Source organism: Protomyctophum parallelum (genome assembly GCF_964188405.1).
Source record: "Protomyctophum parallelum genome assembly, chromosome: 9".
Taxonomy (NCBI): Eukaryota; Metazoa; Chordata; class Actinopteri; order Myctophiformes; family Myctophidae; genus Protomyctophum; species Protomyctophum parallelum.
In genome coordinates, this window is record NC_139706.1 from 16,277,065 (window position 1) to 16,304,445 (window position 27,381).

At 41.1% G+C, this 27,381-nt stretch overlaps 1 protein-coding gene across 1 annotated transcript; it reads left to right on the plus strand.

Annotated features, from left to right (window-relative positions):
- Nucleotides 1-4,682: 4,682 nt before the first annotated feature.
- Nucleotides 4,683-27,274, plus strand: appbp2 (amyloid beta precursor protein (cytoplasmic tail) binding protein 2). The gene is made up of 14 exons (XM_083772896.1): nt 4,683-4,799; nt 5,273-5,454; nt 10,869-10,957; nt 13,388-13,539; nt 14,897-15,020; nt 15,856-16,024; nt 17,004-17,093; nt 17,704-17,771; nt 18,105-18,210; nt 18,617-18,741; nt 19,392-19,477; nt 22,069-22,259; nt 23,395-23,560; nt 24,248-27,274. Exons 2-14 carry the CDS (start codon nt 5,317-5,319, stop codon nt 24,508-24,510), a joined length of 1,767 nt encoding a protein of 588 aa, XP_083629022.1. The 5' UTR covers nt 4,683-4,799; nt 5,273-5,316; the 3' UTR covers nt 24,511-27,274.
- The last annotated feature ends 107 nt before the right edge of the window (nt 27,275-27,381 follow it).

A 27,381-nucleotide genomic window follows, 5' to 3' on the forward strand; every position in this document is an offset into this window, starting at 1 on the left:
AATCAAGTGTTTTCTCTTCAGAGCCAAAATATTGCAATAGAATAGTTAACTTTCACTGTTCACTGTTGAACTAATATTATAGGAATATAATATATCTGAATACATTGTTTCTATAAAATATGAAGTATAAAAAGGTACATTTTAGATTCATTGTAAGTATTGTACAGAAACATTAGTAAACCGTGTGGATGTGAATTACACATTTTCTTTTAAACTTTACCATACTACTGAAAGATTATACCTCAAATTCAAGTGGTCAGACCCACAATTCTCATGGTTCAAAATGATAATTTTATTATATTAATGGATATTTACAAAATTCATAGGTATTTACAAAATGTACACGAGACCTTTGCTATAGTTTCCCATTTACATATTTGACGGTACACAGATCATCATAATGTTACATTGTCATTTTCACAACAAACAAGTAGTACAGAGACAAACAAGCTGTCTACAAGGTCTCAACACATGAGCTTGTAGATTGACAAACATAAATACCGGTAGTAGAATTAGTGATTTAAAAACGTAAAAGAGAAAAGAACTGCTGAATGTCTGGCTGTCGTGTGCTTCCACGAGGAGGGATTAAATATCCATTAGAAGTGCAAAGAACACTAGCAGTAGCAGTATACAGGAGACGAGAATACTGTACATACTGTATGTAACAACAAGAGCCGTTCTAGGGCTAGGATGGACACTAGCCCCTTTCGGGACCCTACATAAAGCTTTTCTGAAATTCTGATGAGTTTTATGTTCGAACAAAATGTCAGAAAGGATTGTTAGATCACATCACCCTGGGATTTTATATTGGGCACTAAATTATGTGCTTGTCCATGCTAGCCGGCTAATCATCAAATCTACAAGCTTAGATCAGCTATTTTCAAATGGGTGATTTTGATGCTATAACATGTTTTTTGGGGGACCACCCTATAGCTCACACAACACTGTGAGCTTGTATATCGGCTATTTTCACATACGTATATAATTTATAGTGGCTTGTTGATTTTGATGCTATATTAACACATTGTTGGGGAGGCACTTGGAACTCCCTTAAGGACCCCTGGGGGTCCCCTGACCCCAATCAATGTTCTCTATAATATTTCAATGGGTCTGACTCAACCATTAATCACAAGTCAATGGGCCATTCACCTGAAGATGATGGCTATTGCTAACCAGGCAATTTTAAAAATATAGTCCAGATTGCCGTCCCAGAGAGAGAAAATGTTATTAAATATTAAATGCCATGTTCTTGTTTGCTGTTAATTCTAGGGTGTACTGAATGTGTGTATTCATATTATTTGAGACATGTGTAGGTGCCTTTATGTGTAGTGTACATGATTGTGGATGCTGTGTGTTCAGCCTGTTGCCAACTAGTGTCATATTAGTTGAGGCTTTGGACGGTTCGTTTTCAACCACTGCAACAGAGTTACTCCTCCCTATTTAAATGTATTTAGTCACATGCAAGTAGTGATGGTAAGTAGCGATGATGACATAGCAAACAAAGCCCTGGTAGGTAGTACATGCCAGCTATATGTTGGGATTTGGGTGCAACTCCCAGGAGGGCTGTCAAATGCTGTCTCACTGCTGTCCACTGTCCAGTTGTATGTTTACAGAAAATGTTCAATTCATTGTCACGCTGTCCAGTTAACAAATTAAGATCGGCTCATCTGAAACCCACTTATGTTTTCTTGTAGACACTGTCCTACGACCAGATAGCTCTGTGATTACACCTTTAGCACATGGTGGCTTTACTCTGCAGCCACACTAGCCTCGGAAACCCAGACATTATATCCAGGAAGAAAAAAGTAACCACACGCACTGACCACTTCTTTTCACACATTGTGAAAAGAAATACCACTTAGGCCCTATTAAAATAGTATGAAAAAGTTGTGTGAGGGGTGCTCTCTACATCGTCATGATGTATAATAGACACTATGCCTATTTGCTCAGACACTGATGTAATTGTGATTGGCCGGAATGAGATGATGAATGATAAGAGCGACCCTCATTTCACACAGGTGTGTTTTTTTTTATTTCTCACATGTTTGTTTATATGTTCTGCAGTGTGGAATAAGTGTTATCATATCTATTCTGCCTATGACTACACGTCACATATTACCAATTACCAGTGTACATCAGTTCACGAAGTGAAACGGGCAGAACGCAGCATAGCAGTTTCACCACTGCTATTCTTGAGGGTGGGTTGACCTTGTAGGTCAGTATATCAGTGGGTTTGAAGGGGTTCCAGGGTGGTCCCCAGCTAAATGATGGAGAATTGTTAAAGGACCACTTCACCCCTTTTGCAACCAGATCTTATTTAAATTATTAGCGCACAAACACGTTCCTGGGGGTTTTTTATGTGTGCAATAAGTGTTTTTTTTAAAGATATTTTAGCTGATCTACATCATCGAGACATTGTGAGCTTGTAGATCAGCTATTTGAACTATTTTAAAAGATTGTGTATTGAAGAGTAGTTAACCTTTCAACTGTTGTGTGAAGTTCAAGGCCTTCTGTCTTGAACTTGACAGCCATAGGGAATCTGAGTTCAGGGGAGTCCCTGCTAAATGTGATTACTAATAGCATCAAAATCAGTACTTTAACCACTTTAACCCTATTTGAAAATAACAGATCAACAAGTTCACAGGATTGGGAAAATGCAGAGGACGAATTTAACCTATACTGTAGCCTATATAAATGGTAAATGGTGCTTTTATACAGCGCCTATATCCAAGGCGCTTTACATAGATTGTGTATTAAATTCACCCATTCACACTGTACACACATTCATTCATACACCGATGGCGGAGAAATTGAGAAAATCATGCAAGGCACCAACCTGCTCATTGGGAGCAATTTAACCTCGCGTCACCAGGCTTTCCACCTCGGAGGAAAAGTCCAAATAGACTAGCTCGCATAGGATGGATTTGACTTCCGTCCGTGGCTACAGGCCAATGAGCGAGCCAGAGGCGTGTTCGCAGGTGTATTAGAATATTTGGGAAATCATGGTTTACTTTATTTTATTAGTATATACATTTGAAAATGTAATGCAACACATAGAATATCACCTGAGAAGCAATATATTAAAACAAACTTTGAATAATTTGCAAATAAAAGGAAAGTATGTATGGGAACAACCAATTAACCAAACAATGTTCTTCTTATAACACAGTCTAAGGGTACTTTTTATTTAGCAAATAGCAATATCAACAGTCCATGTTTGGATCTACTGAGTGTACAGCTGGATACCTGAGGCTTACACAGCACAAATAGTTTCAGAATTCCTTACTAAAAGAAAAAATAATCAGCATAAAATAGCTGGAGACCCAGTCCAATCATAATATGATCCATCTTTCTTGGTAGGTGGCTTTACATGTGCAGGTGTACCGTGCACATCTCTCTCTGGTTTAGGTAATTGTCACGGAAGCCGTGGATATAGGCTACACGGCTTGGAATATCCGTGGATATACACGGCTTGGCAAGCTCCAAGTGTTGCGTCCACATGCAGCGCGTTGTGAGCTTGCCTTGTAGATGGTCGGTGCCCCACTCACCATGCATGAATCCAAGCAGAGGTCCTCACAAGTATAGGTAAAACACTGCCAGTGCTCAGCGCAATGGCCCGTTGCAAAGAAGTTGACATTTTTCATTGGGTGTACAAGTCATGTTTTTAATATGCCTTTATCAAATGATATAGAGAGATGGTAGGGTAGTGCCCAAGCCCTTTTAGCCATGCACCTATCCTATATGATCTGTGGTATGCGCTTGCTATAGCCTGCCCTACACCTACACTCTCAATTAGGGATTTTCCCAGAGGTTCATTTCACTGATGTGTACAACCTTTATTCAAATAGTTCCATTTGTATTGGAGTGTGAAGCTTGAACAATAGGTTAATTGCGCTACAGATAAACTGTGGATATTAACCTACCAATAACAGACCCAGGCCAAATGCCATTGCGCAGTAGCCTACTGCAACCACTATATTAATGGCAAGTATTTCATACAGCTTAACTTTAAAAATTCTGAACTATCCCTTTAAGCCTACAATCTATCACCAGTGGCATACATATTCTGTCAATCATTAATCAATGAAATAGGCCTATATAGAATAGCCATATACAAAAAGTATACATCCAGAATTATTATTATTATCATTTTAATAAAGGGAACAAACCAGTTTACAATTAGGGATCACATTCACAACTAATGGACACCACTGATGTTGCTTATGATATTGAGCCAATTGTAATGGGACAGATATATCTTGAAATACAATTTGGAATGCAAATTAGCCTACCATATGACTAGTGAGAATAACCTACAATTGCGATGCGATTATGGATATCTACAATGCTGGCATGGCATTATTAGAGATCTGACTCATGTGGTTCATTAAATGTTAAAAATGCTTGCCAAAAATTGCATCATACCATTAGCCTACCTACTAAAGCATGCGCCGGGGGTCGAGGCACGGACAGGCATAAGGTACTTTTTTTGTCCAAATACACAACAAATGTTTATGCCTAATTGTTTCTAATAATAACCAATATTACACTCAACAAAATCTCAATTTACAGACAGTACATAATGGACGGAGTAAAGGGAGTGGAAGTGGAAATGGAACGGAGTAAATTATAATGAGCTAAAGAGGGAAAACAAAACACCCGATGCACGAAAAGCTGTCTGCAAAGGAAAGAACGGACAGCGAGAGAGATGAAGGAGGAGAGGGATGTAAAATCGGACAGCGCTCATGGGATTGTCGTAACTCAGCTAAAGTGCAATTATCACTAGCTAGAATTCAAAGGTGTGTATGACGGGGACTCGTACATAAAGTTATTGTTATATATATTTTTTTACTGTAGGTAGGTAACAGATGTAGCTGTTTAGAGTTAGGATAGGAGGAGGGCTGTCGGTTGTCAACACCAAGGATTTATCAGTGATGTAACGATTGGGCCTATACTATCCTCCGCCGTACGTGTCGCGCGCCGCAAATAGCCGATCTACAAGCTCACAACGTATCGCGTTCGTGACGCCTTGTGAGCTTGTAGGCTGATATCTCCGGTGTAGCCGAAGTATAAATCGGGCTTCAGCGCCATCAAGCGGAAGTGCTTTATCTAAAAGGTTGTAATTTATTCTTCTTAAGAATAAGGACGAAAGGAAAATGTACGGGCATTTTGCAAAAAAAAAATCACACGACTACAGATTACAGTTGTCGAAAAAGGGCTCGATGGCCTCTGAGTGATGTCACCGTCTCATCCTTGGAATCTTTTATCCTAGGCTGCTGTTGGGGGTTTTTTTGGAGAGGGGAGAGAGAATACAATATGGCTGCTGTAGAGCTCGAATGGATCCCAGAGACGCTGTACAACACGGCTATTTCGGCCGTGGTGGACAACTACAGCCGCTCCAGGAGGGACATACGCTCGCTGCCAGAAAACATACAGTTCGACGTCTATTATAAGGTGAGGTGGATCGATTCCCCGGTGTTGTCAGCGGCCCAAAAGGCCGTCCGAGTGAACGGATCGTTATTCGTTTTAGCTCTTAGCTGCTAAAGTGAGCTCTGTCAAAAAGAGAGCAGTGAGTTAGCTTAGCTGGGTTATAACCAAGCTCATTCTTCAGAATTGCTATTGTAAAAAAGTTTTGAAAACCAATCGAATTACTCATTGTTTGTTCTTTTGCCATCGAAGCTGTCGTTGGTGAAATAATCACCCGTTTCGTGTCGGATGCTTACAGTAACGTTAGTTGTGTTTTGATTTAAAGAGCACCGATCCTCCCACCCAGGGGTCTTCTTAACTTAATGGGCATATCATATGCATGCACTGGGCAGGGCTGGACGATATCAACAAGACCCATTCAATCACACTAGTCAGGGTTCAGGACTGACTATTGTTTACTAGTTGTTGTTGTTGTTGTTATAGTAACATGCTGTTTTACTCAGCTAGAACAGTCTACTCTAAGTTCATAAAATGTAATTTTACTGTACTGTCACATTTAGTGAGCCCCCCCCCCAATCATGGAATACTTAATTGGAAGAATAGTATTCAATAATGTTTCCTATTTAATTCACCTATACTAAGATGTTTTAATTGTAAATTAAAACCACACAAGAATTGTAGCAGTTTTGTCAGGAATAATCTCTGTGCAATGTGTGCATTTGTGTACCGGCCAGGCATATCATATTTTGACATTTGTCAGCCATTTTACATTTATTTGACTGTGGATTTAGATTGGGGAGGGGTGTTTAACTCGTTTTAGGTTGCCATAACTTGTCCTTGCAGGCATGCGTCTGTGCTGAAACACACAAATGCTGTTAGTCTCTTTTGTCACAATGATGGGTAATGTTCTTAGACTTGTGATTGTATAGAACTAAACGGGAATGTGTATTTTAGAGACACACTGTGTGCTCTGTGAGTGTGCATATCTTCCTATATACATATTATATACATATATTCCTATATACATCTATATATATATCTACCTAATACTATTCGTATTGTTATAATCAGAGCAGCCTGATTGAAACAAATGTTCATTGTTCATTTGATGTTTGGCACTTGGTAGTGTGGTACCACTATTGATATTGCTCAAAATAGGATAATTCTAATTTCAAAATTGAGCAAAAATTAAGTATTAGTTAGTTAAACAACAAAAATATGGTTCTGCACAGCAGAAGTTATGTGTTTTCAAATTAAAACGTCTTAGTTTGATCTTAGAGCTGGTTGACATGAATTAATTTATCTTCTATGTTTTCTATTTCCTTGTTGAGAGCTGAGCTAACTTGTAACTAAACAACTAAGCACAATGCCAGCAGCATGGACATGGATCATTGTTAAATGGCAAGAAGATATAAACCTGACCTGCTAAATATAGATTTCAGTTTGGTAATATTCAAACATTAGTATTCATACAAATTACAATTTGGCAACATGGTGAAGTGACAAGACCACTTACACAGGACCACTCAGAAAGTACAAGGACTCTGCAAGCACTTCTTCTTTAGCACAAAGCCAGCGGAGTATATGTTCAGACAGGCAGGATTCATAGGCGGCACAGCTTAATATTTCTATAGTAGATTACATTAACAGAAAGTGTGATAGCCACAACATTTAGCAGAGCAGCGAGTATTCTAGTGACGGGAAATACCGTGGGAAGAGGTGTATGTTACTGAATGCTCCCCTGAGTTCATGCTCAGCTTCCTGTCCTTGTAATGTGCTTTGGATCAACACTGTTAGGACACTGTGCACACAGCTCACTCGTCAAGTTCATTGGATCTTTGCAAACCTGCTCCAGTTATGTCAGTGAGCCCCCCGCCCCCGCAGTGCAACTGAATTTCACCACACCCTGGCTTTTCACATACATTTAAAAAAAATACATTTCTAGAGCCTACAGCATGAATATCACCTGGAAAGTCAAAAATATTCCCACAATAGACTGTACAATCGAGATGGATTGGGAAAGAAGGGTAGAGGGGCGGAATGACATACAGAGTTGAATTTGAATGTAGGACATTGCAACTATATGCTACGTCAATCATACATACACACAAACTGGTTGAGACACCAGGCTCACAATCCCAGTCCAACAGCTTTTAATCCCAATTGAGGCAGGCCTTAACTGACTTTTTTCAATCTTGTATCAACCTCATATTCGACTGCTTGGAAAGCTCAGTCCAGAATGATTCCCACTCACAATATTTTAAATATATCCTGAGGTCAAGTCAAGACTACTTCCTCTGATTTAAAAAGGCAATATGAGTGGGAGCAAACAAGCAGAGCAGCAGGAAGACTCATCCCATTTGTAAGTGCTAGCCAAATACTCAAGGTCACCAACCGATTAGTATTATGAAGAAGAGTAGTCATCAGAAAACAAATAGTCAGTGAAGAACTGGGGTTGTTGCTTCATCAAATGTATCACAAATTTACAATCACTCACTTCACTAGCCACTTTTATACAGAGATCCTGCAATAATAGCCTTTGTTGTATTTCACAGAGAAACCGATGTATTCTCAAACCAGAGACCTCTTCAAGTTCTTGATTTTCTGCTCCCAACATTCCCAACATCCCTTTAGGATAGGCTTAGCCTGTTTAACTTAAAACATTTCCCAACGGTTTCAAACTGGACCGAACCTGTTATACTGACTGAGTTTGACCTTGGGAACAAGACTCTTTTGGCACAGTTTTCATTTCCGTTCATTATTTTTGGTGTGTGACACTTCAAAGTTTAATATGGTTACAAGATTATTTAAGTGTTGAAGTTATCGAAAAACACTGGAATGTTTGTTTATTGTGAAAAAAATACCAGTCAGAGATTATATAAAAAAGTTTCATTGGAAAATGTACACAGTATGATTGTAATTACATACACACACACACACACACACACACACACACACACACACACACACACACACACACACACATTTATATTTGCATTGCTGTTCAGCCCTATTTGCCCCTTTGTCCCAGAAGAGTGGGATACAGTTCATGACTTGTTGACCACATAACTAATGTCCTGGGTTCAGTTTATGATTCATGACTTGTGTTGCTCTAGTCACTTGACTCTTTGTTGCCCTGCCCTAAATAAAGCAGAAAGCCATAAAATAATAGTAGAAAGGTCTTTGCATGCCTCATCATGACACATGAATAACTTATTATTTATTCTGTAATATATCGGCTAAAGAGCTATAATGGAGTAAAAACTAAATTGTGGAACGTAGACCAGTAGTGACACTGGATGATATCCATCACAGAATCCAACATGTAGAGGCACTGAGTATACCAACTTCCAGCTCAGCACATTTTGATGACATGCCAGGCATCAGCGAATCGCTTTGTTTGAACTTCTGCAGTGCAGAGTATGCTGAAGCCTGCTTTAAAAACAGAAACATAATTAGACTATCGTTCTTGATTGATTGACTGGGCAGATAGTTTCATATACATGGCCTAAACAGCCGACAAGTCATTTTAGATGGACATAATTGTCTTTTTCCATTGAAAATAAAAATACGCTGTCCTGTAGTACAGACAATAAGTCTTCCGATGTAAGAATAATAAATGTAACTGATGGGTTTTCTATCTGCTCATTCAAAACGTTCTGGAATATGCCTAACAAGCTACAACAAAGTACTAGGTAACCTGAGTGCAAGCTACAAACTATCATCATGTAGTTTTGTGCACATCCAGTTCCTTGCTGGTGCTGGACAAAAGGTAGATGCATACAGAGAAGGAGAAGACTGCACACAGTCTTTGCTCCAACAGTGTTTATTTTGTTAAAACACCATTTATTTCAGGACACGACGGTGATGGTACTATCACCATGTAACCTGGCTGTAGTTAGACAATAGTACAAGAAAACAAAACAATGCGCAAGCGATTAACTGTAGTTATCACAGGTGTAATAAAACTAATAACGACACATGACATTGGAATTTGAAAAATACAGCTGTTTGATTACTCGATTGATCCTAGTTTGTCCGATAAGTACTTGACTACACTGAAAGACAGTTAAAGGAGAATTCCATACTAGAAGGCTTTCTTACCTTTATTTGTAGTTGTTACGTCCCCACCAAAGAGTTGGTCCAGGTGTTATTTTGTGCAAAAGCGCATTATTGGCTATTTCCCCTACCATAGGCCCTTTATGATTGCATTGAATTGAATGGCTATGAGGTGTTGTGCTAATTCGCTTATTTCCATTGCTCAAAAATCTTTTTGTTTTGTTTTATATATCCTCTCTTAATAATGTAAATAGTATCCCATGCGGGACACTTTACTACTTATTTTGATTGAAATAAGCGAATTATCACAAAAACCCAACCCCCATTGAAGGTTTATATTAGGGGAAATAGCCAATAATGCACTTTTGCACAAATTAACACCTGGACCTCTTTGTTGGGGACGTAACAACTACAAATAAAGGTAAGAAAGCCTTCTAGTATGGAATTCTCTTTTAATCAGTTAGGGAGCTAAACTGAGGTGTGCTGTGTCAATCACTTCCAACTGTTCCATCCTGACTATAGGTTACGGTATGTCATTGGGCTGTCTGTGTTTCTACTAGTAGTAGAGTAGAGTAGTTACTCTGTGTTTCTACTAGTAGTAGAGTAGAGTAGCTACTCAGAGTTACACTATGTATAAACTTTAATACCGTTAAGATAAAATACACTAAAATATACTTCTTGGTAGTTTTGCTCAACAACAATAAAGAGTACTACAAATGAAGTGTAATTTGATCCATACTGTTCCAGGATGTCATGTCCAACACTCTAATTCCAGAGTGTACAGGGCAGGGGTGCCCACACTTTTTTTGACTTGAGACTTGAGAGCTACCGTCAAAATGACCAGCTCAACAAGATCTACCCACCCCAAAAATATCCCATTGCTGAAAATAGCTTAGAAACTTGCCTGAATAGCGGCACTGGCATTGCATAATATGACAAACGCACTTTCTATTATTTTTATTTTTTTATTTTTTTAATAACTGTAATGCTACTGATTTGTGCACAACACTCTAGAAAATAAAGTATTCCATTGTGGGTTAACGGCCATTTTAGTCAATCAATCAAGACACCTTAATTCAAGTGTCAGGTGACAAATTATTATTTGATCTAAATTAGATATGTTGTAGGGCCATGTCATGTGGTCTACCTGCAGTGTCCTGCACAGCCTTTGTGATCTACTGGTAGATCGCGATCTGGGCACCCCTGGTATAATATGGGCATAGCCTTCTGCTCAGAGGTCATTTGATCTCTCTTGATGACTCGCCCATCACCTTTGTTTCCTCACCGATGGACTGTCATCCACATTGTTGTGAGTGAACAGAGTTCCTTTTGCTCACCATGCTCGTCTCAATGTCCCCCTCTCTCCTTCTTTCTCTCCCCAGCTTTACCAGCAGGGCCGGCTCTGCCAGCTGGGTGGGGAGTTCTGTGAACTAGAGGTCTTTGCCAAAGTCCTACGGGCCTCGGACAAAAGGTAAGAGAACACAATGGGACACAGGGATGGAAACAAACATCTGTATGAAAGGAAGCGCTTCTGCTTTGACCCGTCTGTGTTTAGGCCCCTCCATGTGTGTTTTAATATGCACCTCCGTGTGACTGTGATCAGAGTGGCCAAAACAAAGAATATTATTATTGTACAGTACCAGTATATGAGAGACAATGAATAAAACCTTGAATCTTGACCACCTGACCTTACTATACATTATCCTGCTTTATTACATGGCTAATTACAAGCAAAATAAATAATTTGACATGGAATATTTTTCATTGGCTTACAATGTTCCGCTTTCATAGCAACATGAATTAATAGAATGGCGGTGTGCTGTCAAACAAAAGAGTGTTATGATTGATAAATCAGAATTCAACAAAATCATGTAATAAATGACATAATTCCAGGTCCCGAACTCCTTCCAAATACACACACACACACACACACACACACACACACACACACACACACACACACACACACAAATTAATTATTGTAATGGATTCAGCAACCTTTTTGACATGACGTGCCATATTTTTATTTTCTTGATAATTATGACACCATACATAATAAATAAATAAATAAAACCTCTCTTGTGCCAGTGATCACCCTCCCCTGTGTCAATGTTGGCACCCGTGCCCATGGTTGTTTAAGATTTATAATGAGCAGCAAGTTGTATCATCAACTTCAAAAAGCTAATCGCAAGGTGCCACTTTTTGTTGTCAGCTGTCTTATCTTCTAAGCGTCAGGCAGGCAACGTGTCTCATTCCCTGTGGACCATGACTTAAAACCAGTGGCTTTTCTCTGGTTATACAAGCCTGAATACATGAGTTGTGGGATGTGAGTGTGACCACGTCACCTGTTGACCTAATTCCCCCCCACCCACCCACCGTATTTGCCTTAGTTCCCTATGTCTATGTTCTATTTTTTTTATGATCAGTACTTTATTTTAGATTTTTTACAAACACATAAAACAGAAAACCTACAATACAAACACAAGCAACAACAGCAGAGTACGTATTCATGGATAGACAATTAAGATAGATAAGATAAAAAAATAAGGAAAAATCTAATAAAAATGTGAAAATAGTTTACATTATTTACACGACCAAACGCAGCATCATCAACCGTATCATAATGTGTAGTAATACAATAAACAATCAAGAGGGCATTGCCTGTCCATGGATCACACCAAGGGACCTGCAACATGACAGGAACACGTCCCACTTCAGATCATATTTATCCAACTGATTATTCATCTTAAAGGATAACCTCTCCAAAGCAGCCACAATCCTATGTCTATGTTCTTATTTTACCCGTCAGGGGCTCCACAGAAACAACCGAGAGGTCCTTGTTCTTTCCACTTCAACGGCACATACTGTACTAACTCTGCTAACCATGTTGTACTTGTTAAATCGGTACAAATGGCAACAAAATTTATTTGGCTTAGCTAGCCGACAGCAAGAGAAAGAGAATGCAAACTGTCATTCAGAGTGATGACATCTCTGTGTGAAATTGTGTCATCATTATGTCAGTAGAGTGCTTTCCTTTTGATATGCAAGCTTCTGGGTTCGATACCGGGCACCACTAGCTCAGCATATGAGTAGCCATGGTAGACGTGTGGTAACTGAGAAGAAAAGGGTCCCACACACTGTCTTCACTTATAGAGCAGCAGTTTTATTCAGAGTGACAACGTTTCGGTCTAAACGACCTTCATCAGGTATCTCGGGTCAAGGTCGTTTAGACCGAAACGTTGTCACTCTGAATAAAACTGCTGCTCTATAAGTGAAGACGGTGTGCGGGACCCCTTTCTTATCATGATTCGCATTTGGTTGCCCTGCTTCGACGCACCTGTCCTTGTAGGTGTGCACAAGGCCTTTTCTCTACAAAGTACTGATACATACCTGTGTGGCACTCAATCAGCAATCCATCTCCCTTGTCTAGTGCCTTGTAAAGGGGGATAGAGGCCCTTGTTGCTTGGCTGATGCCAACAATAAGCCACTTAAACACTTTTCTGAAAAACGCATGTTTCTATGTCATTCTCAAAACATTTTCATGTCAAGAATCCCCAAAATGATATGTAATTGGCCGCCGACCCCCATCTGAAAATATGTTGTTCCAGGGACCCCCCCCCCCCCCCCAGATTTGAGCGTCAAGATTAGTATATTCTGAAAGAATATATATTCAAAGATTTGCACCACATTTTTCAAAAATAGCAGATCTACAAGCTCGTAGTGCGCCTATGAGCTTGTAGATCTACTTTCCCCCCCCCCCCAATACAGTAGCTTAAGTATAACCTAATGCTTAAAACGCCAAAAGGGGTTCCCGCCCTGAATGGGTTCAAGCATCACAGCGGACCATGATGACATTGTTGCCACAGTGACTTAGTTGTGTTGTTTTGTCGGCTCTCTCTAGACATCTACTGCACCACTGCTTCCAGGCTCTGATGGACCATGGCGTGAAGGTGGCTTCAGTCCTTGCCAACTCATTCAGCCGGCGCTGCTCCTACATTGCAGAGTCTGACGCCCACGTCAAAGAGAAGGCCATTCAGTTTGGGTTTGTGCTGGGTAGGTGGCAGGGATCAAACAAGATTAACTTCTTCCACAACCACCAATGTGTCTGTGGAGTGTGCAGTGGTACTGTATTAAAAACTGGTGGCCTACATACAGTATGCCCTGATATGACTTGCCTGGGGGAACATAATGTTAGAGTGTTCCTGCCAGGTAGCCAAACATTAAAACATATCCATCCAGTTTTCTTTCTCGGATTGTCCTATTTTTAAGGAGCCCTGTATCCAAGCTATTTGTGCAGAGGTTATGTCACAAAATAAACTGACAACAACACACTCACTATTTGTTTGTGTTCATGCGCTTGTCAGACACCTGACATAATTTAGAAATGTAAAAAGTCCATTTTTTTTCTCCCTTCATTCCAGTGGCGTATAGACAAACCAAAAGGCCGAAAAGTGAATCCCATATTTAATTTGGCTATTTGTGAGCAGTGAGCACATCAATAAGGCCTAATAAGACAAAAACACAAGTCAATATAAGCTAGATGAATATACCAGGGGTGTCTGGTGGTGCAACCTGTTGGTGGACTAATCATAATGTGCCATGTGAGTTACAGGGACCCATGTTTACTTTTCAGCAGGCATTCGATTTTTTTTGTATACTTCTAGCAGATGAGTTTCTGAGAAGTGGAACCGAGCACATGGCTTGTTATATTTTGTTACTGAGCTACTTCCCAAACATGCTGCTTTAGAACGGGTTTGTCTGCTCTGCCCAACGATCATTTTCCGTCCTCGTATGACCGTTTACTGCAACCTACAAGTAATGGGAAACGTTGTTGGTTAACCAAATGTACATTCTTACTTCCTGGAATCATCACAAAATGATAAAGATCTCAATCAAGATGTTGGTCTGCTGTTGGTCTGCTATTTCATCCCCCCCCCCCCCCCCCCCCCCCCCCCCAATTTCCCCCACTTTTGAAATATAATTGCAAGAAGTTGACAAATGTAAATAAAATAAAAACGAGTTTGAGACACATTTTTAATTGATTTTGTTACAAATTGTGATTTAATAAAAAGGACCTGACGGTATGACTGTACGATATTTTCCCCAATTTAAAGTAGAGGCGTTTAATCTGGAGAAAGCTGCTGAAACATACAAAATAGAGCTATAAACTGTGATAGACAATTTGAGTGTCTTATCATAGTATATATGTTATATTTGAGAATTTTGGAGAAAGTATGTACTCCAAAAGCTTTTGCATTGATTCACAATGCCATGAATTAATATAACATCAACAAATTTGACCGTATTACATTTAAGGGCACATATGTCCCATTTTATTGTGTGTGTGTGTGCAGTTAATAAGGTTCATCTTTGGACCTAATGTTAATATCTCCATAATGTACCATTGTAGGTGGCTTCCTGTCTGATGCGGGCTGGTATGGGGATGCAGAGAAAGTGTTCCTGTCGTGCCTGCAGCTGTGCACGCTCCACGATGAGGTCCTGCACTGGTACCGCGCTGTGGAGTGCTGCGTCAGGTCAGACTCCAATGTCTTTGGTCTTGAGATGCTCACACAGTGTAGAATCTAGAATCAACATCTTAAAACATCTTAAAACTTAACTCATTAACCCATTCTGACCTGAGATCAGATTTGATTTTTCAAAAATAGCAGACCTACAAGCTCGTAGCGCTCCACTCCGTGCCACGCTATGAGCTTGTAGATCTGATATTTTTCAATAGCTAAAGCATGACATGATGCTAACACCAAAAGGGGTTCCCCGCCCAAAATGGGTTAACTACCACGGACAGCTTTTACAACTTTTTACCGTGAACCTCCCAGTGACCAGTGTTGTTTTTTGGCAGCACATTTAGATTTTAGTTTTAGTCCTAGTCTCTTGAATAGTTTTCATTTAGTCTTAGTCACATTTTAGTCACCTGGAATGTCTTGATTTAGTTGTCTAGTTTTAGTCGACAATCTACAGTTGATTTAGTCGACTAAATTGTATTTTGGCGGGGCTTTGATGCCGTCGTAATGACAGTTTTTACAATCGATCTACAAGCTCGCAACGCGTCGCACTGCGACACGTGAGCTTGTAGATCGGCTATTTTCAGCATGCAACCAAGTGTAAAATGACTTATACTGGATCTCTTGTCCACTAGTCCCTTCTTAACATTTTAGTCTAGTTTTTATTTGTTGACAATTGTCAGTATATTTAGTCTTAGTTTTAGTCACCATAGCTTAGTTTTAATTTAGTTTCCATTCAGTGTTCGTCGGTGAAAAAACGTAGTCGACGAACATTTTCCGTCTTAGTTTTAGTCGACGAAATCAACACTGCCAGTGACCAGATCTCTTTTTGTTTCCCTGTCCGTAGACTGCTCCATGTTCGCAATGGCAACTGTAAGTATCACCTGGGGGAAGAGACCTTCAAGTTGGCCCAATCCTACATGGACAAACTAGCCAAACATGGTCACCTGGCCAACAAGGCAGCGCTGTACGGCGAGCTGTGTGCCTTGCTTTTCGCCAAAAGCCACTACGATGAGGTACGCCTGGCTGTACAGAAATTGATCGATTGTTTTATTAACAGTTTGCAGAATTACAGTGCATTTCAAGTACGACTCAATACAAAAAAACTGTTAACTGTGAGTGGAAGACACCATAAAGCATTACACTCGTTTACAATAGGGCCCACCATTTTCAATTCATCAAAACTATAAGAGACGTACGAATATACACAACGATATAGTAAAAACAGGAAAGCTGACACTTACTCTGCAGCAGAATGTGTCTCTGTGATGTGTTATAGGAGGTAGTAGCCATATGTGATAAGAATGTTTGTAGATTACACTGGATAATTTTGAGGTTGATATTTCCAGCATATATGGGTCATGTGTTGGATGAATTATGCTTTACATTTATGCAATGTGTGAGCTTTTAAATTACTCATTTGGGGATGTCTGGACCTCACCGACACAATGGGCCACATTCACGAAACGTGTGTACGATCAGATTTTATACTAAAGGCTTATATAATATCCTGCCATTCTTCATTAGCCCATTATTTGCCCCTGCGACGTTAAACCCAAGTTGTTTCTTCTCATTTATACATATAAGAAACATATTTCATTCACTCTTAACAAAAGTTCAGCAGATCCATCACGCAAGGGACTCGCTTGCCAAATACACCAGATCTACAAGCTGGCAAGGCATTGGAATGCAAATCATTGTAAGAGTGTAGATCTGTTTTCATTTGGCGAGCGATTCATCCGGTCTTTATGGCGTTAACCCGGGCATGAAACGATGCAAATGATGCACACATTTGCATTGTGTGCATCATTCGGAAATCCATCATCTGATACGCCTGATGTCCACACAAATCAAGTTTTTACACACCCTTTCATGAATCCCACGTTGGTCTTTACTTGGGAACAGATACACTAAAATATAGTAGAAATTTAAGTGAGCCTCACTTGACTGTTTTCACATATCTGTTAAAGACTTACTCCCTGTCATGTCCCACAGGCATACAGATGGTGTATAGAAGCCATGAAGGAGATTACACCAGGCCTGCCTGTCAAAGTAGTGGTGGATGTCCTCAGACAAGCATCCAAGGTCAGCTACACATCGCTGGTTCCTGTCACATTACGTCACTGCATGTTGGTGAAAGCTGATGGTCAGCTTATCATAGAAATCTGATCCATGAAGCATACTGGTAGCTGACTGGATACTGTGTCAACGGCAATGACAAAATCACATGACACGTTGCTAGTTTGATTCTGTCTGGAGACCTGTATTGCATGTCCTTCAGCACAAATATCTGGGGTGGTTGCCTGCCACTTTACATGGCAAACAACCACACAGAAGGACTCCTTAATCCCCAAACTTTTCACAGCAGATAGGTTGACATACCATAGGATGTATATGGCATGCAGTGATATTATTTGGGAGTATGTTTCGTTAAAGTTATTCTGTTTTGACAGAATGTTAACTGTAAACACACTGTTGTTGAGTTTAACCTAAATTAAACTCACTTGATTAATGTTATAACCATGTATGGCTTGTCATAAATTTCACAATGTGAGAAAAGGTCTATAAGTAAACTGTTAATTCGCCATGTCAAAGGCCTTTACGAACCATGTTCCATGGATCCCACTTTTATAACTACTCGTATACTGTATTAATATGCATTCAACGTTGTGAATGTTTCTCTGACTGAGTGCAGGCCTGTGTGGTGAAGAGGGAGTTCAGGAAAGCAGAACAGCTGATCAAACACGCAGTGTTCCTAGCAAGGTAATGGATCATATTTTATAGGTCAGATTTTTATGTAGACAAATAATAATAAAAACATCCACTGGTTTTAAAAGGTGCAACATAAAAGTATCACTTTTAACAAAATAATTCTTGTGTGAAATAATCATTTTGATAATTTAGTCGGGTGCAAAATGATTGTTTCATCAACTGACCTTAATTAAAGGCAACTGATGCAGGTATGATTCAGGCAAATGGGTAACAGAGGTGGAGTGTAGTGCAACATCTAGTGGTTTCATGTTGTAGCACCTTTTAAGAAAACAATCACTTTTTTAATTACTGACTTTACTTACTTACTTTTCTTTTGTATTGCAGAGAACACTTTGGACACAAGCATCCCAAATACTCGGACACGCTGCTAGATTATGGCTTTTACTTATTAAATGTAGACAACATATGCCAATCCGTTGCCATTTACCAGGTAGGTCCTGTCTGTATTGAGCACGCAAATGACAAACTTATGTTGCTAATCCTAAATCCTTTACTACTGAACACCAGTGTGGTAAATTCTATTCTATTCAGAAGCTACTTCCAGATTAATTCTCAGTAAAGTTAGGTATTTGTCCTTTGTTTAGAGGAGGTAGGGTTATGATATGGAACACTACTACACGTACACAGAAGCTTATAACTCAAATTGCTAGTTTGTACAGAACTCTTGTCAGTTATTGAGACACACAAGTATGTTTGTTTATATTAACAGTATGAGGAGAAATAATAAGTAAAAAAATGTTTTACATGAAACATGCAATTTTATATCGTGTGTGTATATTTGCAAATGTATATAACGGAAACCATCTTTGGTGTCTCACCCCATTTTCTCTGCCCAGACGGCCCTGGACATCAGACAGTCTGTGTTTGGGGGGAAGAACATCCATGTGGCCACGGCGCATGAAGACCTGGCCTACTCCTCCTATGTACACCAGTACAGCTCTGGGAAGTTCGACAACGCTCTGTGAGTACGGGGAAGCCCTGGACGGAGTCTGGGGACTGCTATTTGTGGCCCTGCAGGCTAATTACATTACAGAGACGGTGGACTGTGACTCTTGCTGTGTCACAGTGTGTAGGCTTGTTCTTACCGTGTTGTTGAAGGTCATTGAATAGCGATGGGCACAGAGAACTAGTGCCAATGATGGTGGTGGTTCTTGATTGGTTTTAAGACTAGCAGCATCCTGTTTGTCCAGGTATTTGCCATCGGTATTGACAATCAATGCAAAAGTGTTTAACAGTCAGTTAAACTGTGTGTGTGTGTGTGTGTGTGTGTGTGTGTGTGTGTGTGTGTGTGTGTGTGTGTGTGTGTGTGTGTGTGTGTGTGTGTGTGTGTGTGTGTGTGTGTGTGTGTGTGTGTGTGTGTGTGTGTGTGTGTGTGTGTGTGTGTGTGTGTGTGTGTGTGTGTGTGTGTGTGTGTGTGTGTGTGTGTGTGTGTGTGTGTGTGTGTGTGTGTGTGTGCACACTGGAGGAGTGCTCAATTCACTGAGTGATTATGTTTTGACCTCCATGACTCCGGTCGTGGGTCGACAAGTTTATTAAAGGGAAACAACTTGATTTTCTCAGAAGTGTTTTTTTCTGTGTGGTGGTAACTTGAATGTGTCTCTCTCTCTCTAGATTCCATGCAGAACGTGCCATAGACATTATAACTCACATTCTCCCTGAGGACCATCTGCTGCTGGCATCCTCCAAGAGGGTCAAAGGTAAGCCAAGCAGCTCATTGCCCACTGTGTAGAAAGGTCGGCGCCTGTGCCAAGTGTGCCATAGAGAAGACAAACAGACAGACAGGGACACGATTAGGGTTGGGATTCGGAACCGGGTCCATTTCAGACCCAGTTCCGACATTGCGGATCCGGAGCCGGTTCCATCGTTTTTTTATTAACAGTTCCCCAAACGGTTCTCATCAGTCGTCATTTAGCTCCTCTGTGTCTGTGCAATGTGCATGCATGCAAGCAGAGCCTGAGGTGACGTCACCCAACCTAAAGGAGTGTGTGGGGTCGGGGAGGATACGCCCACTGTTCTGTGCATTCAGTGACCGCTCACCGCCGTGGAGCGAGTGATGTCGAAGAGATCTCCAAAGTGTGTTTAACAGAGAGGGAAATGACTCTGAGGCTGAGCACGCAAAGTGGAATAAATGTTATGCTATAGTTCCCTGCAAAGGTTGTTGCAACTTGTACCAGTTGCACGTCCACATTGATGAAACAACTCAAAATCAATACGCCTACATGAGTCCACAACTCATGTGGAAAGCCCGCACTCCCCGCAGCTCCACCACAGCCGGCGGGGGATGAGGATGATGCAAGGCTGGTTCACTTTCCCCAGGCTAGTAACGTATAGCAAATAAAAACTACTAATGTCTACAGAGCTTTTCATTAGGTGTATTGTACAACTGTTGTTAATGGTGTTAATTTAGAACGCCAATGTCTCGACGTCTTTCTGTCTGATATTTTATGAATCACGCCAAATCAATTTGTCTGCACTTATTTTTTACAACTTATAAGCAACTCAACTGCTTTTGAATTTGGCTCTAAATTAATCGCGTGACTGTTGAGAGCCCAGCGTTTAGGTGCATATACCTCCATAGATTGATTAGCCTACTTTATAAACAGTTTGCAGAAAAAAGCACAGGAACGTAGCCTACAGTTCAATACAAGGTCTGCTAAAAGGATTTTATAATCCAAGAAAGCACTATTTGTTTCCATTAGGGTAAGGGGTCCTTCATATTAAATTAATCTGAACATTAAAGACAACATTTGTCACCACAACAATATCATTATTGCAATGTGTACTGTATTTAATATACAGCAAATTGCAATATACAGTACAAATTGCAACAATGATATTGTTGTGGTGGCTAGCTGGTGGTGGTGGTGGTGAAGTTTAAATAATAGTGCCACCTCATAATTGTAAAGTGCATTTTCAATAATTGAATTAATTCATTTGTTTTTATTATGTACTTGGTTAGGTTAGTTATAATATAAGCATAATTTATGTGAGAAAAAAAGGGGAAAAATTATATTAGGATCCGTTAAGGGAACCGTTAGGAACCGGAACCGTTAAGAGTAATCCGGAAAGGATCCGGAACCGTTAAAATCCTAACGAATCCCAACCCTAGACACGATGGTATGTGGTATGAGTTTTTCCCCTAGGATTAATTTTTTTATTGGGGGAGGAGTTGGTCAGGGTTCAGGGAAGCCAAACGGAGATGGTTCATTTAGGAAGATTCGGGAGGGCGAATCTTCCTAAATTAACCATCTTTGGACCCAATTAACCAATTGGAGGGAAGAATATCTACGAGCTCTCAACATGTCACACTGCAACAAATTGTGAGCTTGTACATGGGGTTAAAAAATAAAGTGGGATGAAAACAAATGAATATATGAATAAATGCACTGTATATTCCCATTTGAGTCCCTTGGCAGCCAACAAAGCTTCAAAGTCAGCCCTAGTTGCTTTTACAAGTTTCCTCATGATGTTTTTTGCTTCAGAAGAACTAAACTACAATAAACCTGAGTTATAAATATCTATGGGCTGTTTTTAACTTAAAAGGGTTTAACAAATCAAACCCTCCACTGACATAGATTCTAAATATTCAGTGCACAAACAAAACAAACCAAACTCTGTTTTCTTCTGAGATCTGTTTATCACTAACAGTGATTAGCATGGGATGGCAACTGGCCAGGCAAACGTAATGCGCATTTAATATATTCTCATGCAGAACACATCACATTTGCAGATAAGAAAATACACCAGTCCATGAAACAGTGCAGTTGAAAATAAGATCTAGGGCAGGCAAATCAAATGTACAAAGAAAGAAAAGATTTTTACTTCATAGTCATTACGATCTGACCACACTTCCCCAATGCATTGTCCCAAGAGCTCACTCAAAGGTGCTGTGTATGTATGTAGCCTGTTTCGTATAAAGATCTGATCAGCAAAGTTGCCATTTAAAGTTGAACCCATTTTGGGCGGGACACCCTTTTGTTGTTTTAAACATTATGTTGTAATTTAGCTATTGAAAAATAGCAGATCTACAAGCTCATAGCGCGCCACCGAGTGGCGTGCTACGAGCTTGTAGGTCTGCTATTATTTTTTTTAATCGTGAAATTATTTATTTCAGAAAACTGGAGCATTTAGAAGATTTCTTTTTAATTTTGAGGTCAGGTTAAACTGGTTCTGTAAAGAGTTAAAGCACAGACAGAACTGGAACAAGCAAGCAGACCTGTAATTGACACGGCACAGCTGGTACCAATGAAACAACGTTATGAGTCGTCACGTTTGTGTTTCCCCTCAGCCCTGATCCTGGAGGAGATCGCCATCGACTGTCACAACAAGGAGACGGAGGAGCGTCTCCTTCAGGAGGCTCATGACCTCCACCTGTCCTCTCTGCAGCTGGCCAAGAAGGCCTTTGGAGAGTTCAATGTCCAGACAGCCAAACACTATGGAAACCTGGGCCGTCTCTACCAGTCCATGAGGAAGTTCAAGGTAGGAGAACACTCTCTCTCTGTGTGTGTGTGCGCGTGTGTGTGCGTGTGCGCGCGCGGTAGCTAATGATGCCTAGTAGGAAAGTGTGTGAAAAATGTCACGTCTGGCCCAGGCCGTAGCGTAACGGTCTGGGCACCGGACTGGTGATCCAGTCGCGGTGTGCCGCGGGTTCGACTCCCGGACCCGACACGGCCTTTACCGCATGTCATCCCCCCATCTCTCTCCCGTTTCCTGTCAGCCTACTTTCTATCCCTTAAAAAATCAATAAAGGCGTAAGCCACAAAAAAATATCTTAAAAAAAAAAAAAAAAAAAAAATGTCACGTCAATTATACGCTGTGTTCATGATTTGAGGCTTTTTGTTGAAAACCTGCAAAACTTTGGAAGGCAATTTTAGCCAATTGGGTTGTAATATGAAATATTGGACAGATCCGTCTTGAGCACATTACTATATAGAATAGATTCTGTGTAACGATGTGCAGGGTTTTTGCACAGAATATGGAGGAGTAATATAAAAAATGTGTTTTACAAAAGTCGGCTTCCTGGTGGTGTTATAAAAGGCAGATGTGAAAAATGCAGGTCAAAGGTTTTTCCTTGGTCTCTAGGGAATGTGCATGCAACGTTTCATGCAGATCGGTGCAGTTATAGGTAAAAATTTGAAAATCTGCCTCATGGTGGTGCTATAACAGACATCGTTATTGGCATCGTGTGTGTGTGTGTGTGTGTGTGTGTGTGTGTGTGTGTGTGTGTGTGTGTGTGTGTGTGTGTGTGTGTGTGTGTGTGTGTGTGTGTGTGTGTGTGTGTGTGTGTGTGTGTGTGTGTGTGTGTGTGTGTGTGTGTGTGTGTGTGTGTGTGTGTGTGTGTGTGTGTGTGTGTGTGTGTGTGCAAGCAAAGTTTGGCATCGACCGGGTTAGCGTTGCCGGAGATTAGCTGTTAACGGACACACACATGGACGGAGTGCAAAACATAAGTATTATAAGTTGTTAAAAACAGGCATGTAAGACCTCTTGGACACAACATGTACTAACCCAAGCAAACACATTGACATCACAGTAGTGTCAGTTGAGTCTCAGGAGATGCTTGATTTGATATCTTCAGTCGTCTTTAAGTGTGTGTGTGTGTGTGTGTGTGACCCAGGAGGCGGAGGAGATGCACATCAAGGCCATCCAGATTAAGGAGCAGCTGTTGGGTCAGGAGGACTACGAGGTGGCACTGTCTGTGGGCCACCTGGCCTCCCTCTACAACTACGACATGAACCAGTACGAAGATGCAGAGAGACTCTACCTACGCTCCATCGCCATCGGTGAGCCACACACCATACAAATTGGGATTTTTGAGTGGTGCAACCACTCCAAGGAACAGCAATGTCCGTGTCCGCCTATGTATGTGTTAATGAGCACGAGTATGACTATTAGTACCAATAGGGGCGCTGTTGTGCCAGAAACAGTGATAGAGATAGTGCTGTACTGTTGCCTGCTAATGAGAGAGAGAGAGGGGGAGGAGGAGGGGGGGAGAGAGGGGAGTTGCACCACTCAGTTCACACAGGTGTGATTTTCAGTCATTCTGAGGCCGTGGCATGCCCGGGTCATGTAATTGGTTGGTTGGTTGTTTCCATTAGCAGTTGACCTGGATTCAGTAGTAGGACGTCCCTAAGAAAAAAAAATGTAATTTTGTAAAAATGTTATTTCCACATCGGGGTGCATACGTTGGTTACTAACAGTCCGACAGGCATTAGTCTGACAACACCGTCGCTCCCGGCATGCGTGGCCGGTTACAACTTACCCGTGCCGGGTTAAAACTAACACGTGGCTCCCGACATGCGTGGCAGGTTACAACTAACCCGTGGCTTCCTGTGAGGTTAGGTTTAGGGTTTGGTTTTGGGTAGGATGTCAGGACTCATGACTGTAGGACTGTTAGTACGTCGGACCAGCACCCTTTCACAGCTGGCTTTTGGAGGATCTCAGGAGCAACTCTGAACATGTTCTCCTAGGTAAGAAGCTGTTCGGAGAGGGATACAGTGGCCTGGAGTACGACTACCGGGGTCTGATCAAACTGTACAACTCGGTGGGGAACTACGAGAAGGTCTTTGAGTACCACAACGTGCTATCCAACTGGAACCGCCTGAGGGACCGCCAGTTTGCCGTCGCCGACGCCCTGGAGGACGTCAACACCACGCCCCAGCAGACCCAGGAAGTGGTGCAGGCCTTCCTATTGGCCCAGAGCTCGGGCCCCACCCGTCCCTGCCTGGGCTGACGAGGGACTGGGGGCCAATAAGACACGTGGCTCTGGTTTTGGATGGGTGGCGGTAAGGAGGGTGCTTATGAGGTGGAAAAGGGACATGGTGCTCCATGTGTTATGTCACACGCCGAGGAGATACAAGCATGGCGAGTCCTTTTTTTTTTTTTTTTTTTTTAATGGCTGCGTATATCCTATAGTCTTGACTCCAGTGCATGTTGTAGCCATTACATGAAGCACTAGAGAAGACATTGTTTTTATCAAGTCCCTCATTCACGCCCACACAGACTGTTGCCTCTCAGAACGGAAGATTTCATTTCTCAAAGAGAAAGGAAACAAAATAAAAATGACCCTGCGCGCGGGGCGGGGGTTTAAAAGAAAACTGTTAAAATGTCCTATAAGGATGGCTCTGAAGCCCCCCCCCCCCTCCACCACAACACACAGAATTCTATTCAGTTTCACCTCTTTCTTTCTTTGAGTTTGGATTTGGGTGACTTTAAGTTTTTGTATTTGAAGCAGCATCCCAGGACGGGAACCAGATCTAACCATGATTTCCTCTCATCCACCTGACAGTATCCAGACCAGTGCATCGACACGTTTACGTGTCGCCACTCTTAGTGCGTTAAACAAGAAATGTGCGATTTTAAAATGTATCTTTTTCTCTTTTTTTTGGTCATTTGTACAGTAAAAAAAAGAAATAAAATGTGAGTTGTTCATTGTTTTCAGAAATAAAAAGAAAGAATAGAACACTTGAATAATGTTTGAAGGATGAAACCCCTCTGGAGTCGATGTCTATGTACTTGACATTGACACTGTGCCCTGAGAAGGAATAGACTGAACCAATCTTGGGAACGGAGTGTGATTGTATTGGACCAGTAGATTTCATATTATACACAGATTGACCGTAGGGAGGTTTGTGTTGGATTTATTTATTTTAATCCCTTTTTCTTTTCTTTTTTCAGATTAGTACTGACATAGCTTAATTAAAATGCCAATGATTTATATGCAACGAAATGTAATGTTCTGTAGCCCTTTTTTATTGCTTAATTTTGTATTGAGTGAGCCAAACAGGTAAACTCAATATTTCTTTCCAAACAAGGGACATGTAGAGGAGTGAGAAGAGCAAGGCTCTGTGTAAAGGTTCTCATTACGTCTAGAGGTCCATGCATCATTGTTTCTTATTTAATCTCACATGGTATGTCTGTGTGTGCTTGTGTTGGACGTATGTTTGTCTGTGATGTTCTGTATACAGATGATGATGATTGATGATGACTACCAGGCAGCCTTAACACCAACTTGCTGTTTTCTGTCTGACAGTGGACCCCATACTTAAGTGCTCAGCTATTCAACCCTTTACCACTTGAATGCTGTGTCCCCTATTCTGGGTTTAACATTCAGCAAAAATGTCAGGTCTACATGCTGTATTGCAAGTCGTGAGTTTGTAGGTCAGCTATTTTTGACAGATTTAGCAGTGAGATCGGCTATTTTTCTATCTGCTAAGATTTAGTGTTGAACAAAAACAGGATTGGGGTTGGTCATCTAAATAATTAGGGTTTAAAGTGGTAAAGGGCGCTGAAATGGGGACCAATTTGTGTGCATGCGTCCGTGTGTCATTTCCCTGTGCATTCAGCATACCGTCTTCACTCCATACTTTGACAGATTTCCCATAAATAAAACGAGCTCTACGCCCAAGTGATGCCTTTCAGAACTATCCCATGTGCTTCTGCACATTAATCCATCTGTGTCCAGCTTTAACTGTGAAGTTTGTGTTGATTTTTCATACCCCCCTCCCCATATTACAAATGATGGGGGAGCTTTGCCTTGCTCTTGTTTCAGTGCTATGAGAGAGAATATTTGTGCTCCCCTCCTTGTTGCTCACTGCTACTGGATGTCGCAATGGCGTGTTGCCACACCCCCCCCCCCCTCCCCCAATTGGCCCACCAACCACTCTCACCACATACACACTTTAGCTCTAGCTGAGGATGTCCCAGCCTTATAGCTCCTTAAAGGACGCTCAGCTTTTCATTGGTGCTCTGGCTTCAACAAGCGCTATCCTCTGAGCCTCTATCACTCCTTTAGAACTGATTCATTGAAACACCTACTGTACCCCTCACCACGCTCACACCAAAATTGGAACGACAAACTGATGTGCTTTGACTAGCAAGTATCACTTGGCTATAGGGTGACTGCCAGGGATGTAGCATTAACTGTATGAGGTCACTTTTGCTCATATCAGTCTGTTGTGATGAGAGCATCGTTTAGAGGCTGCCGTGGATGTGAATCTTGACCACTGCACATGTGCTGTTCTCAAAGATTTTTACACCAAGGACTGGACTTGTCCAATGAGGCTCCCTGCTCCCCTATGTAGACACTGAACACAAAATTGTTCAATGAAATGTGCTACTGGGATTTACTGTAGCAGTGACACTTGGTGTGCTATCACAACACACTTTCAATGCAGTCTAAATGTCCTAGTAAGTAGATACTTATGAAATGTTACTATTGAATTTTGCTAGGGGCACATCCCCTCCAGGTTCTACACAGACCTCTGACCACCGCAACGAGAATAACTTGACTTGGAGAATGTAAATACTAGGGAAGTGTCCGACTCCAAAGGGCTGTGGCTTGCATTTGACACCAATAGCTGGGGGCGACATGATGTGTTAAAAGGGAATATGTTCAGGGTACAGAGCAGGAGAGGGACTGAAGAGGGGGACAAGGAGAATGTGCTTGCTTGAATCAACAAAAGATGGACACTCAATAAAGCTGTGATCTCTCAAAATGGCTGATGTTTGTCATTTAAGCCCGATTTGTCTGACTGCTGCACGCCACAAATGACAGATCTAAACCAGAGGGTTGTGAGGTGTAATGAGGTCAGACACCAATTTG

Excerpts from the sequence above, each read along its gene's own strand:
- appbp2 (XM_083772896.1), top strand. The coding sequence starts at position 5,317 with ATGGCTGCTGTAGAGCTCGAATGGATCCCAGAGACGCTGTACAACACG. Across the intron at positions 17,772-18,104 it reads CACGCAGTGTTCCTAGCAAG|AGAACACTTTGGACACAAGC; the intron begins GTAATGGATCAT and ends TTTGTATTGCAG. Across the intron at positions 18,742-19,391 it reads GGGAAGTTCGACAACGCTCT|ATTCCATGCAGAACGTGCCA; the intron begins GTGAGTACGGGG and ends CTCTCTCTCTAG.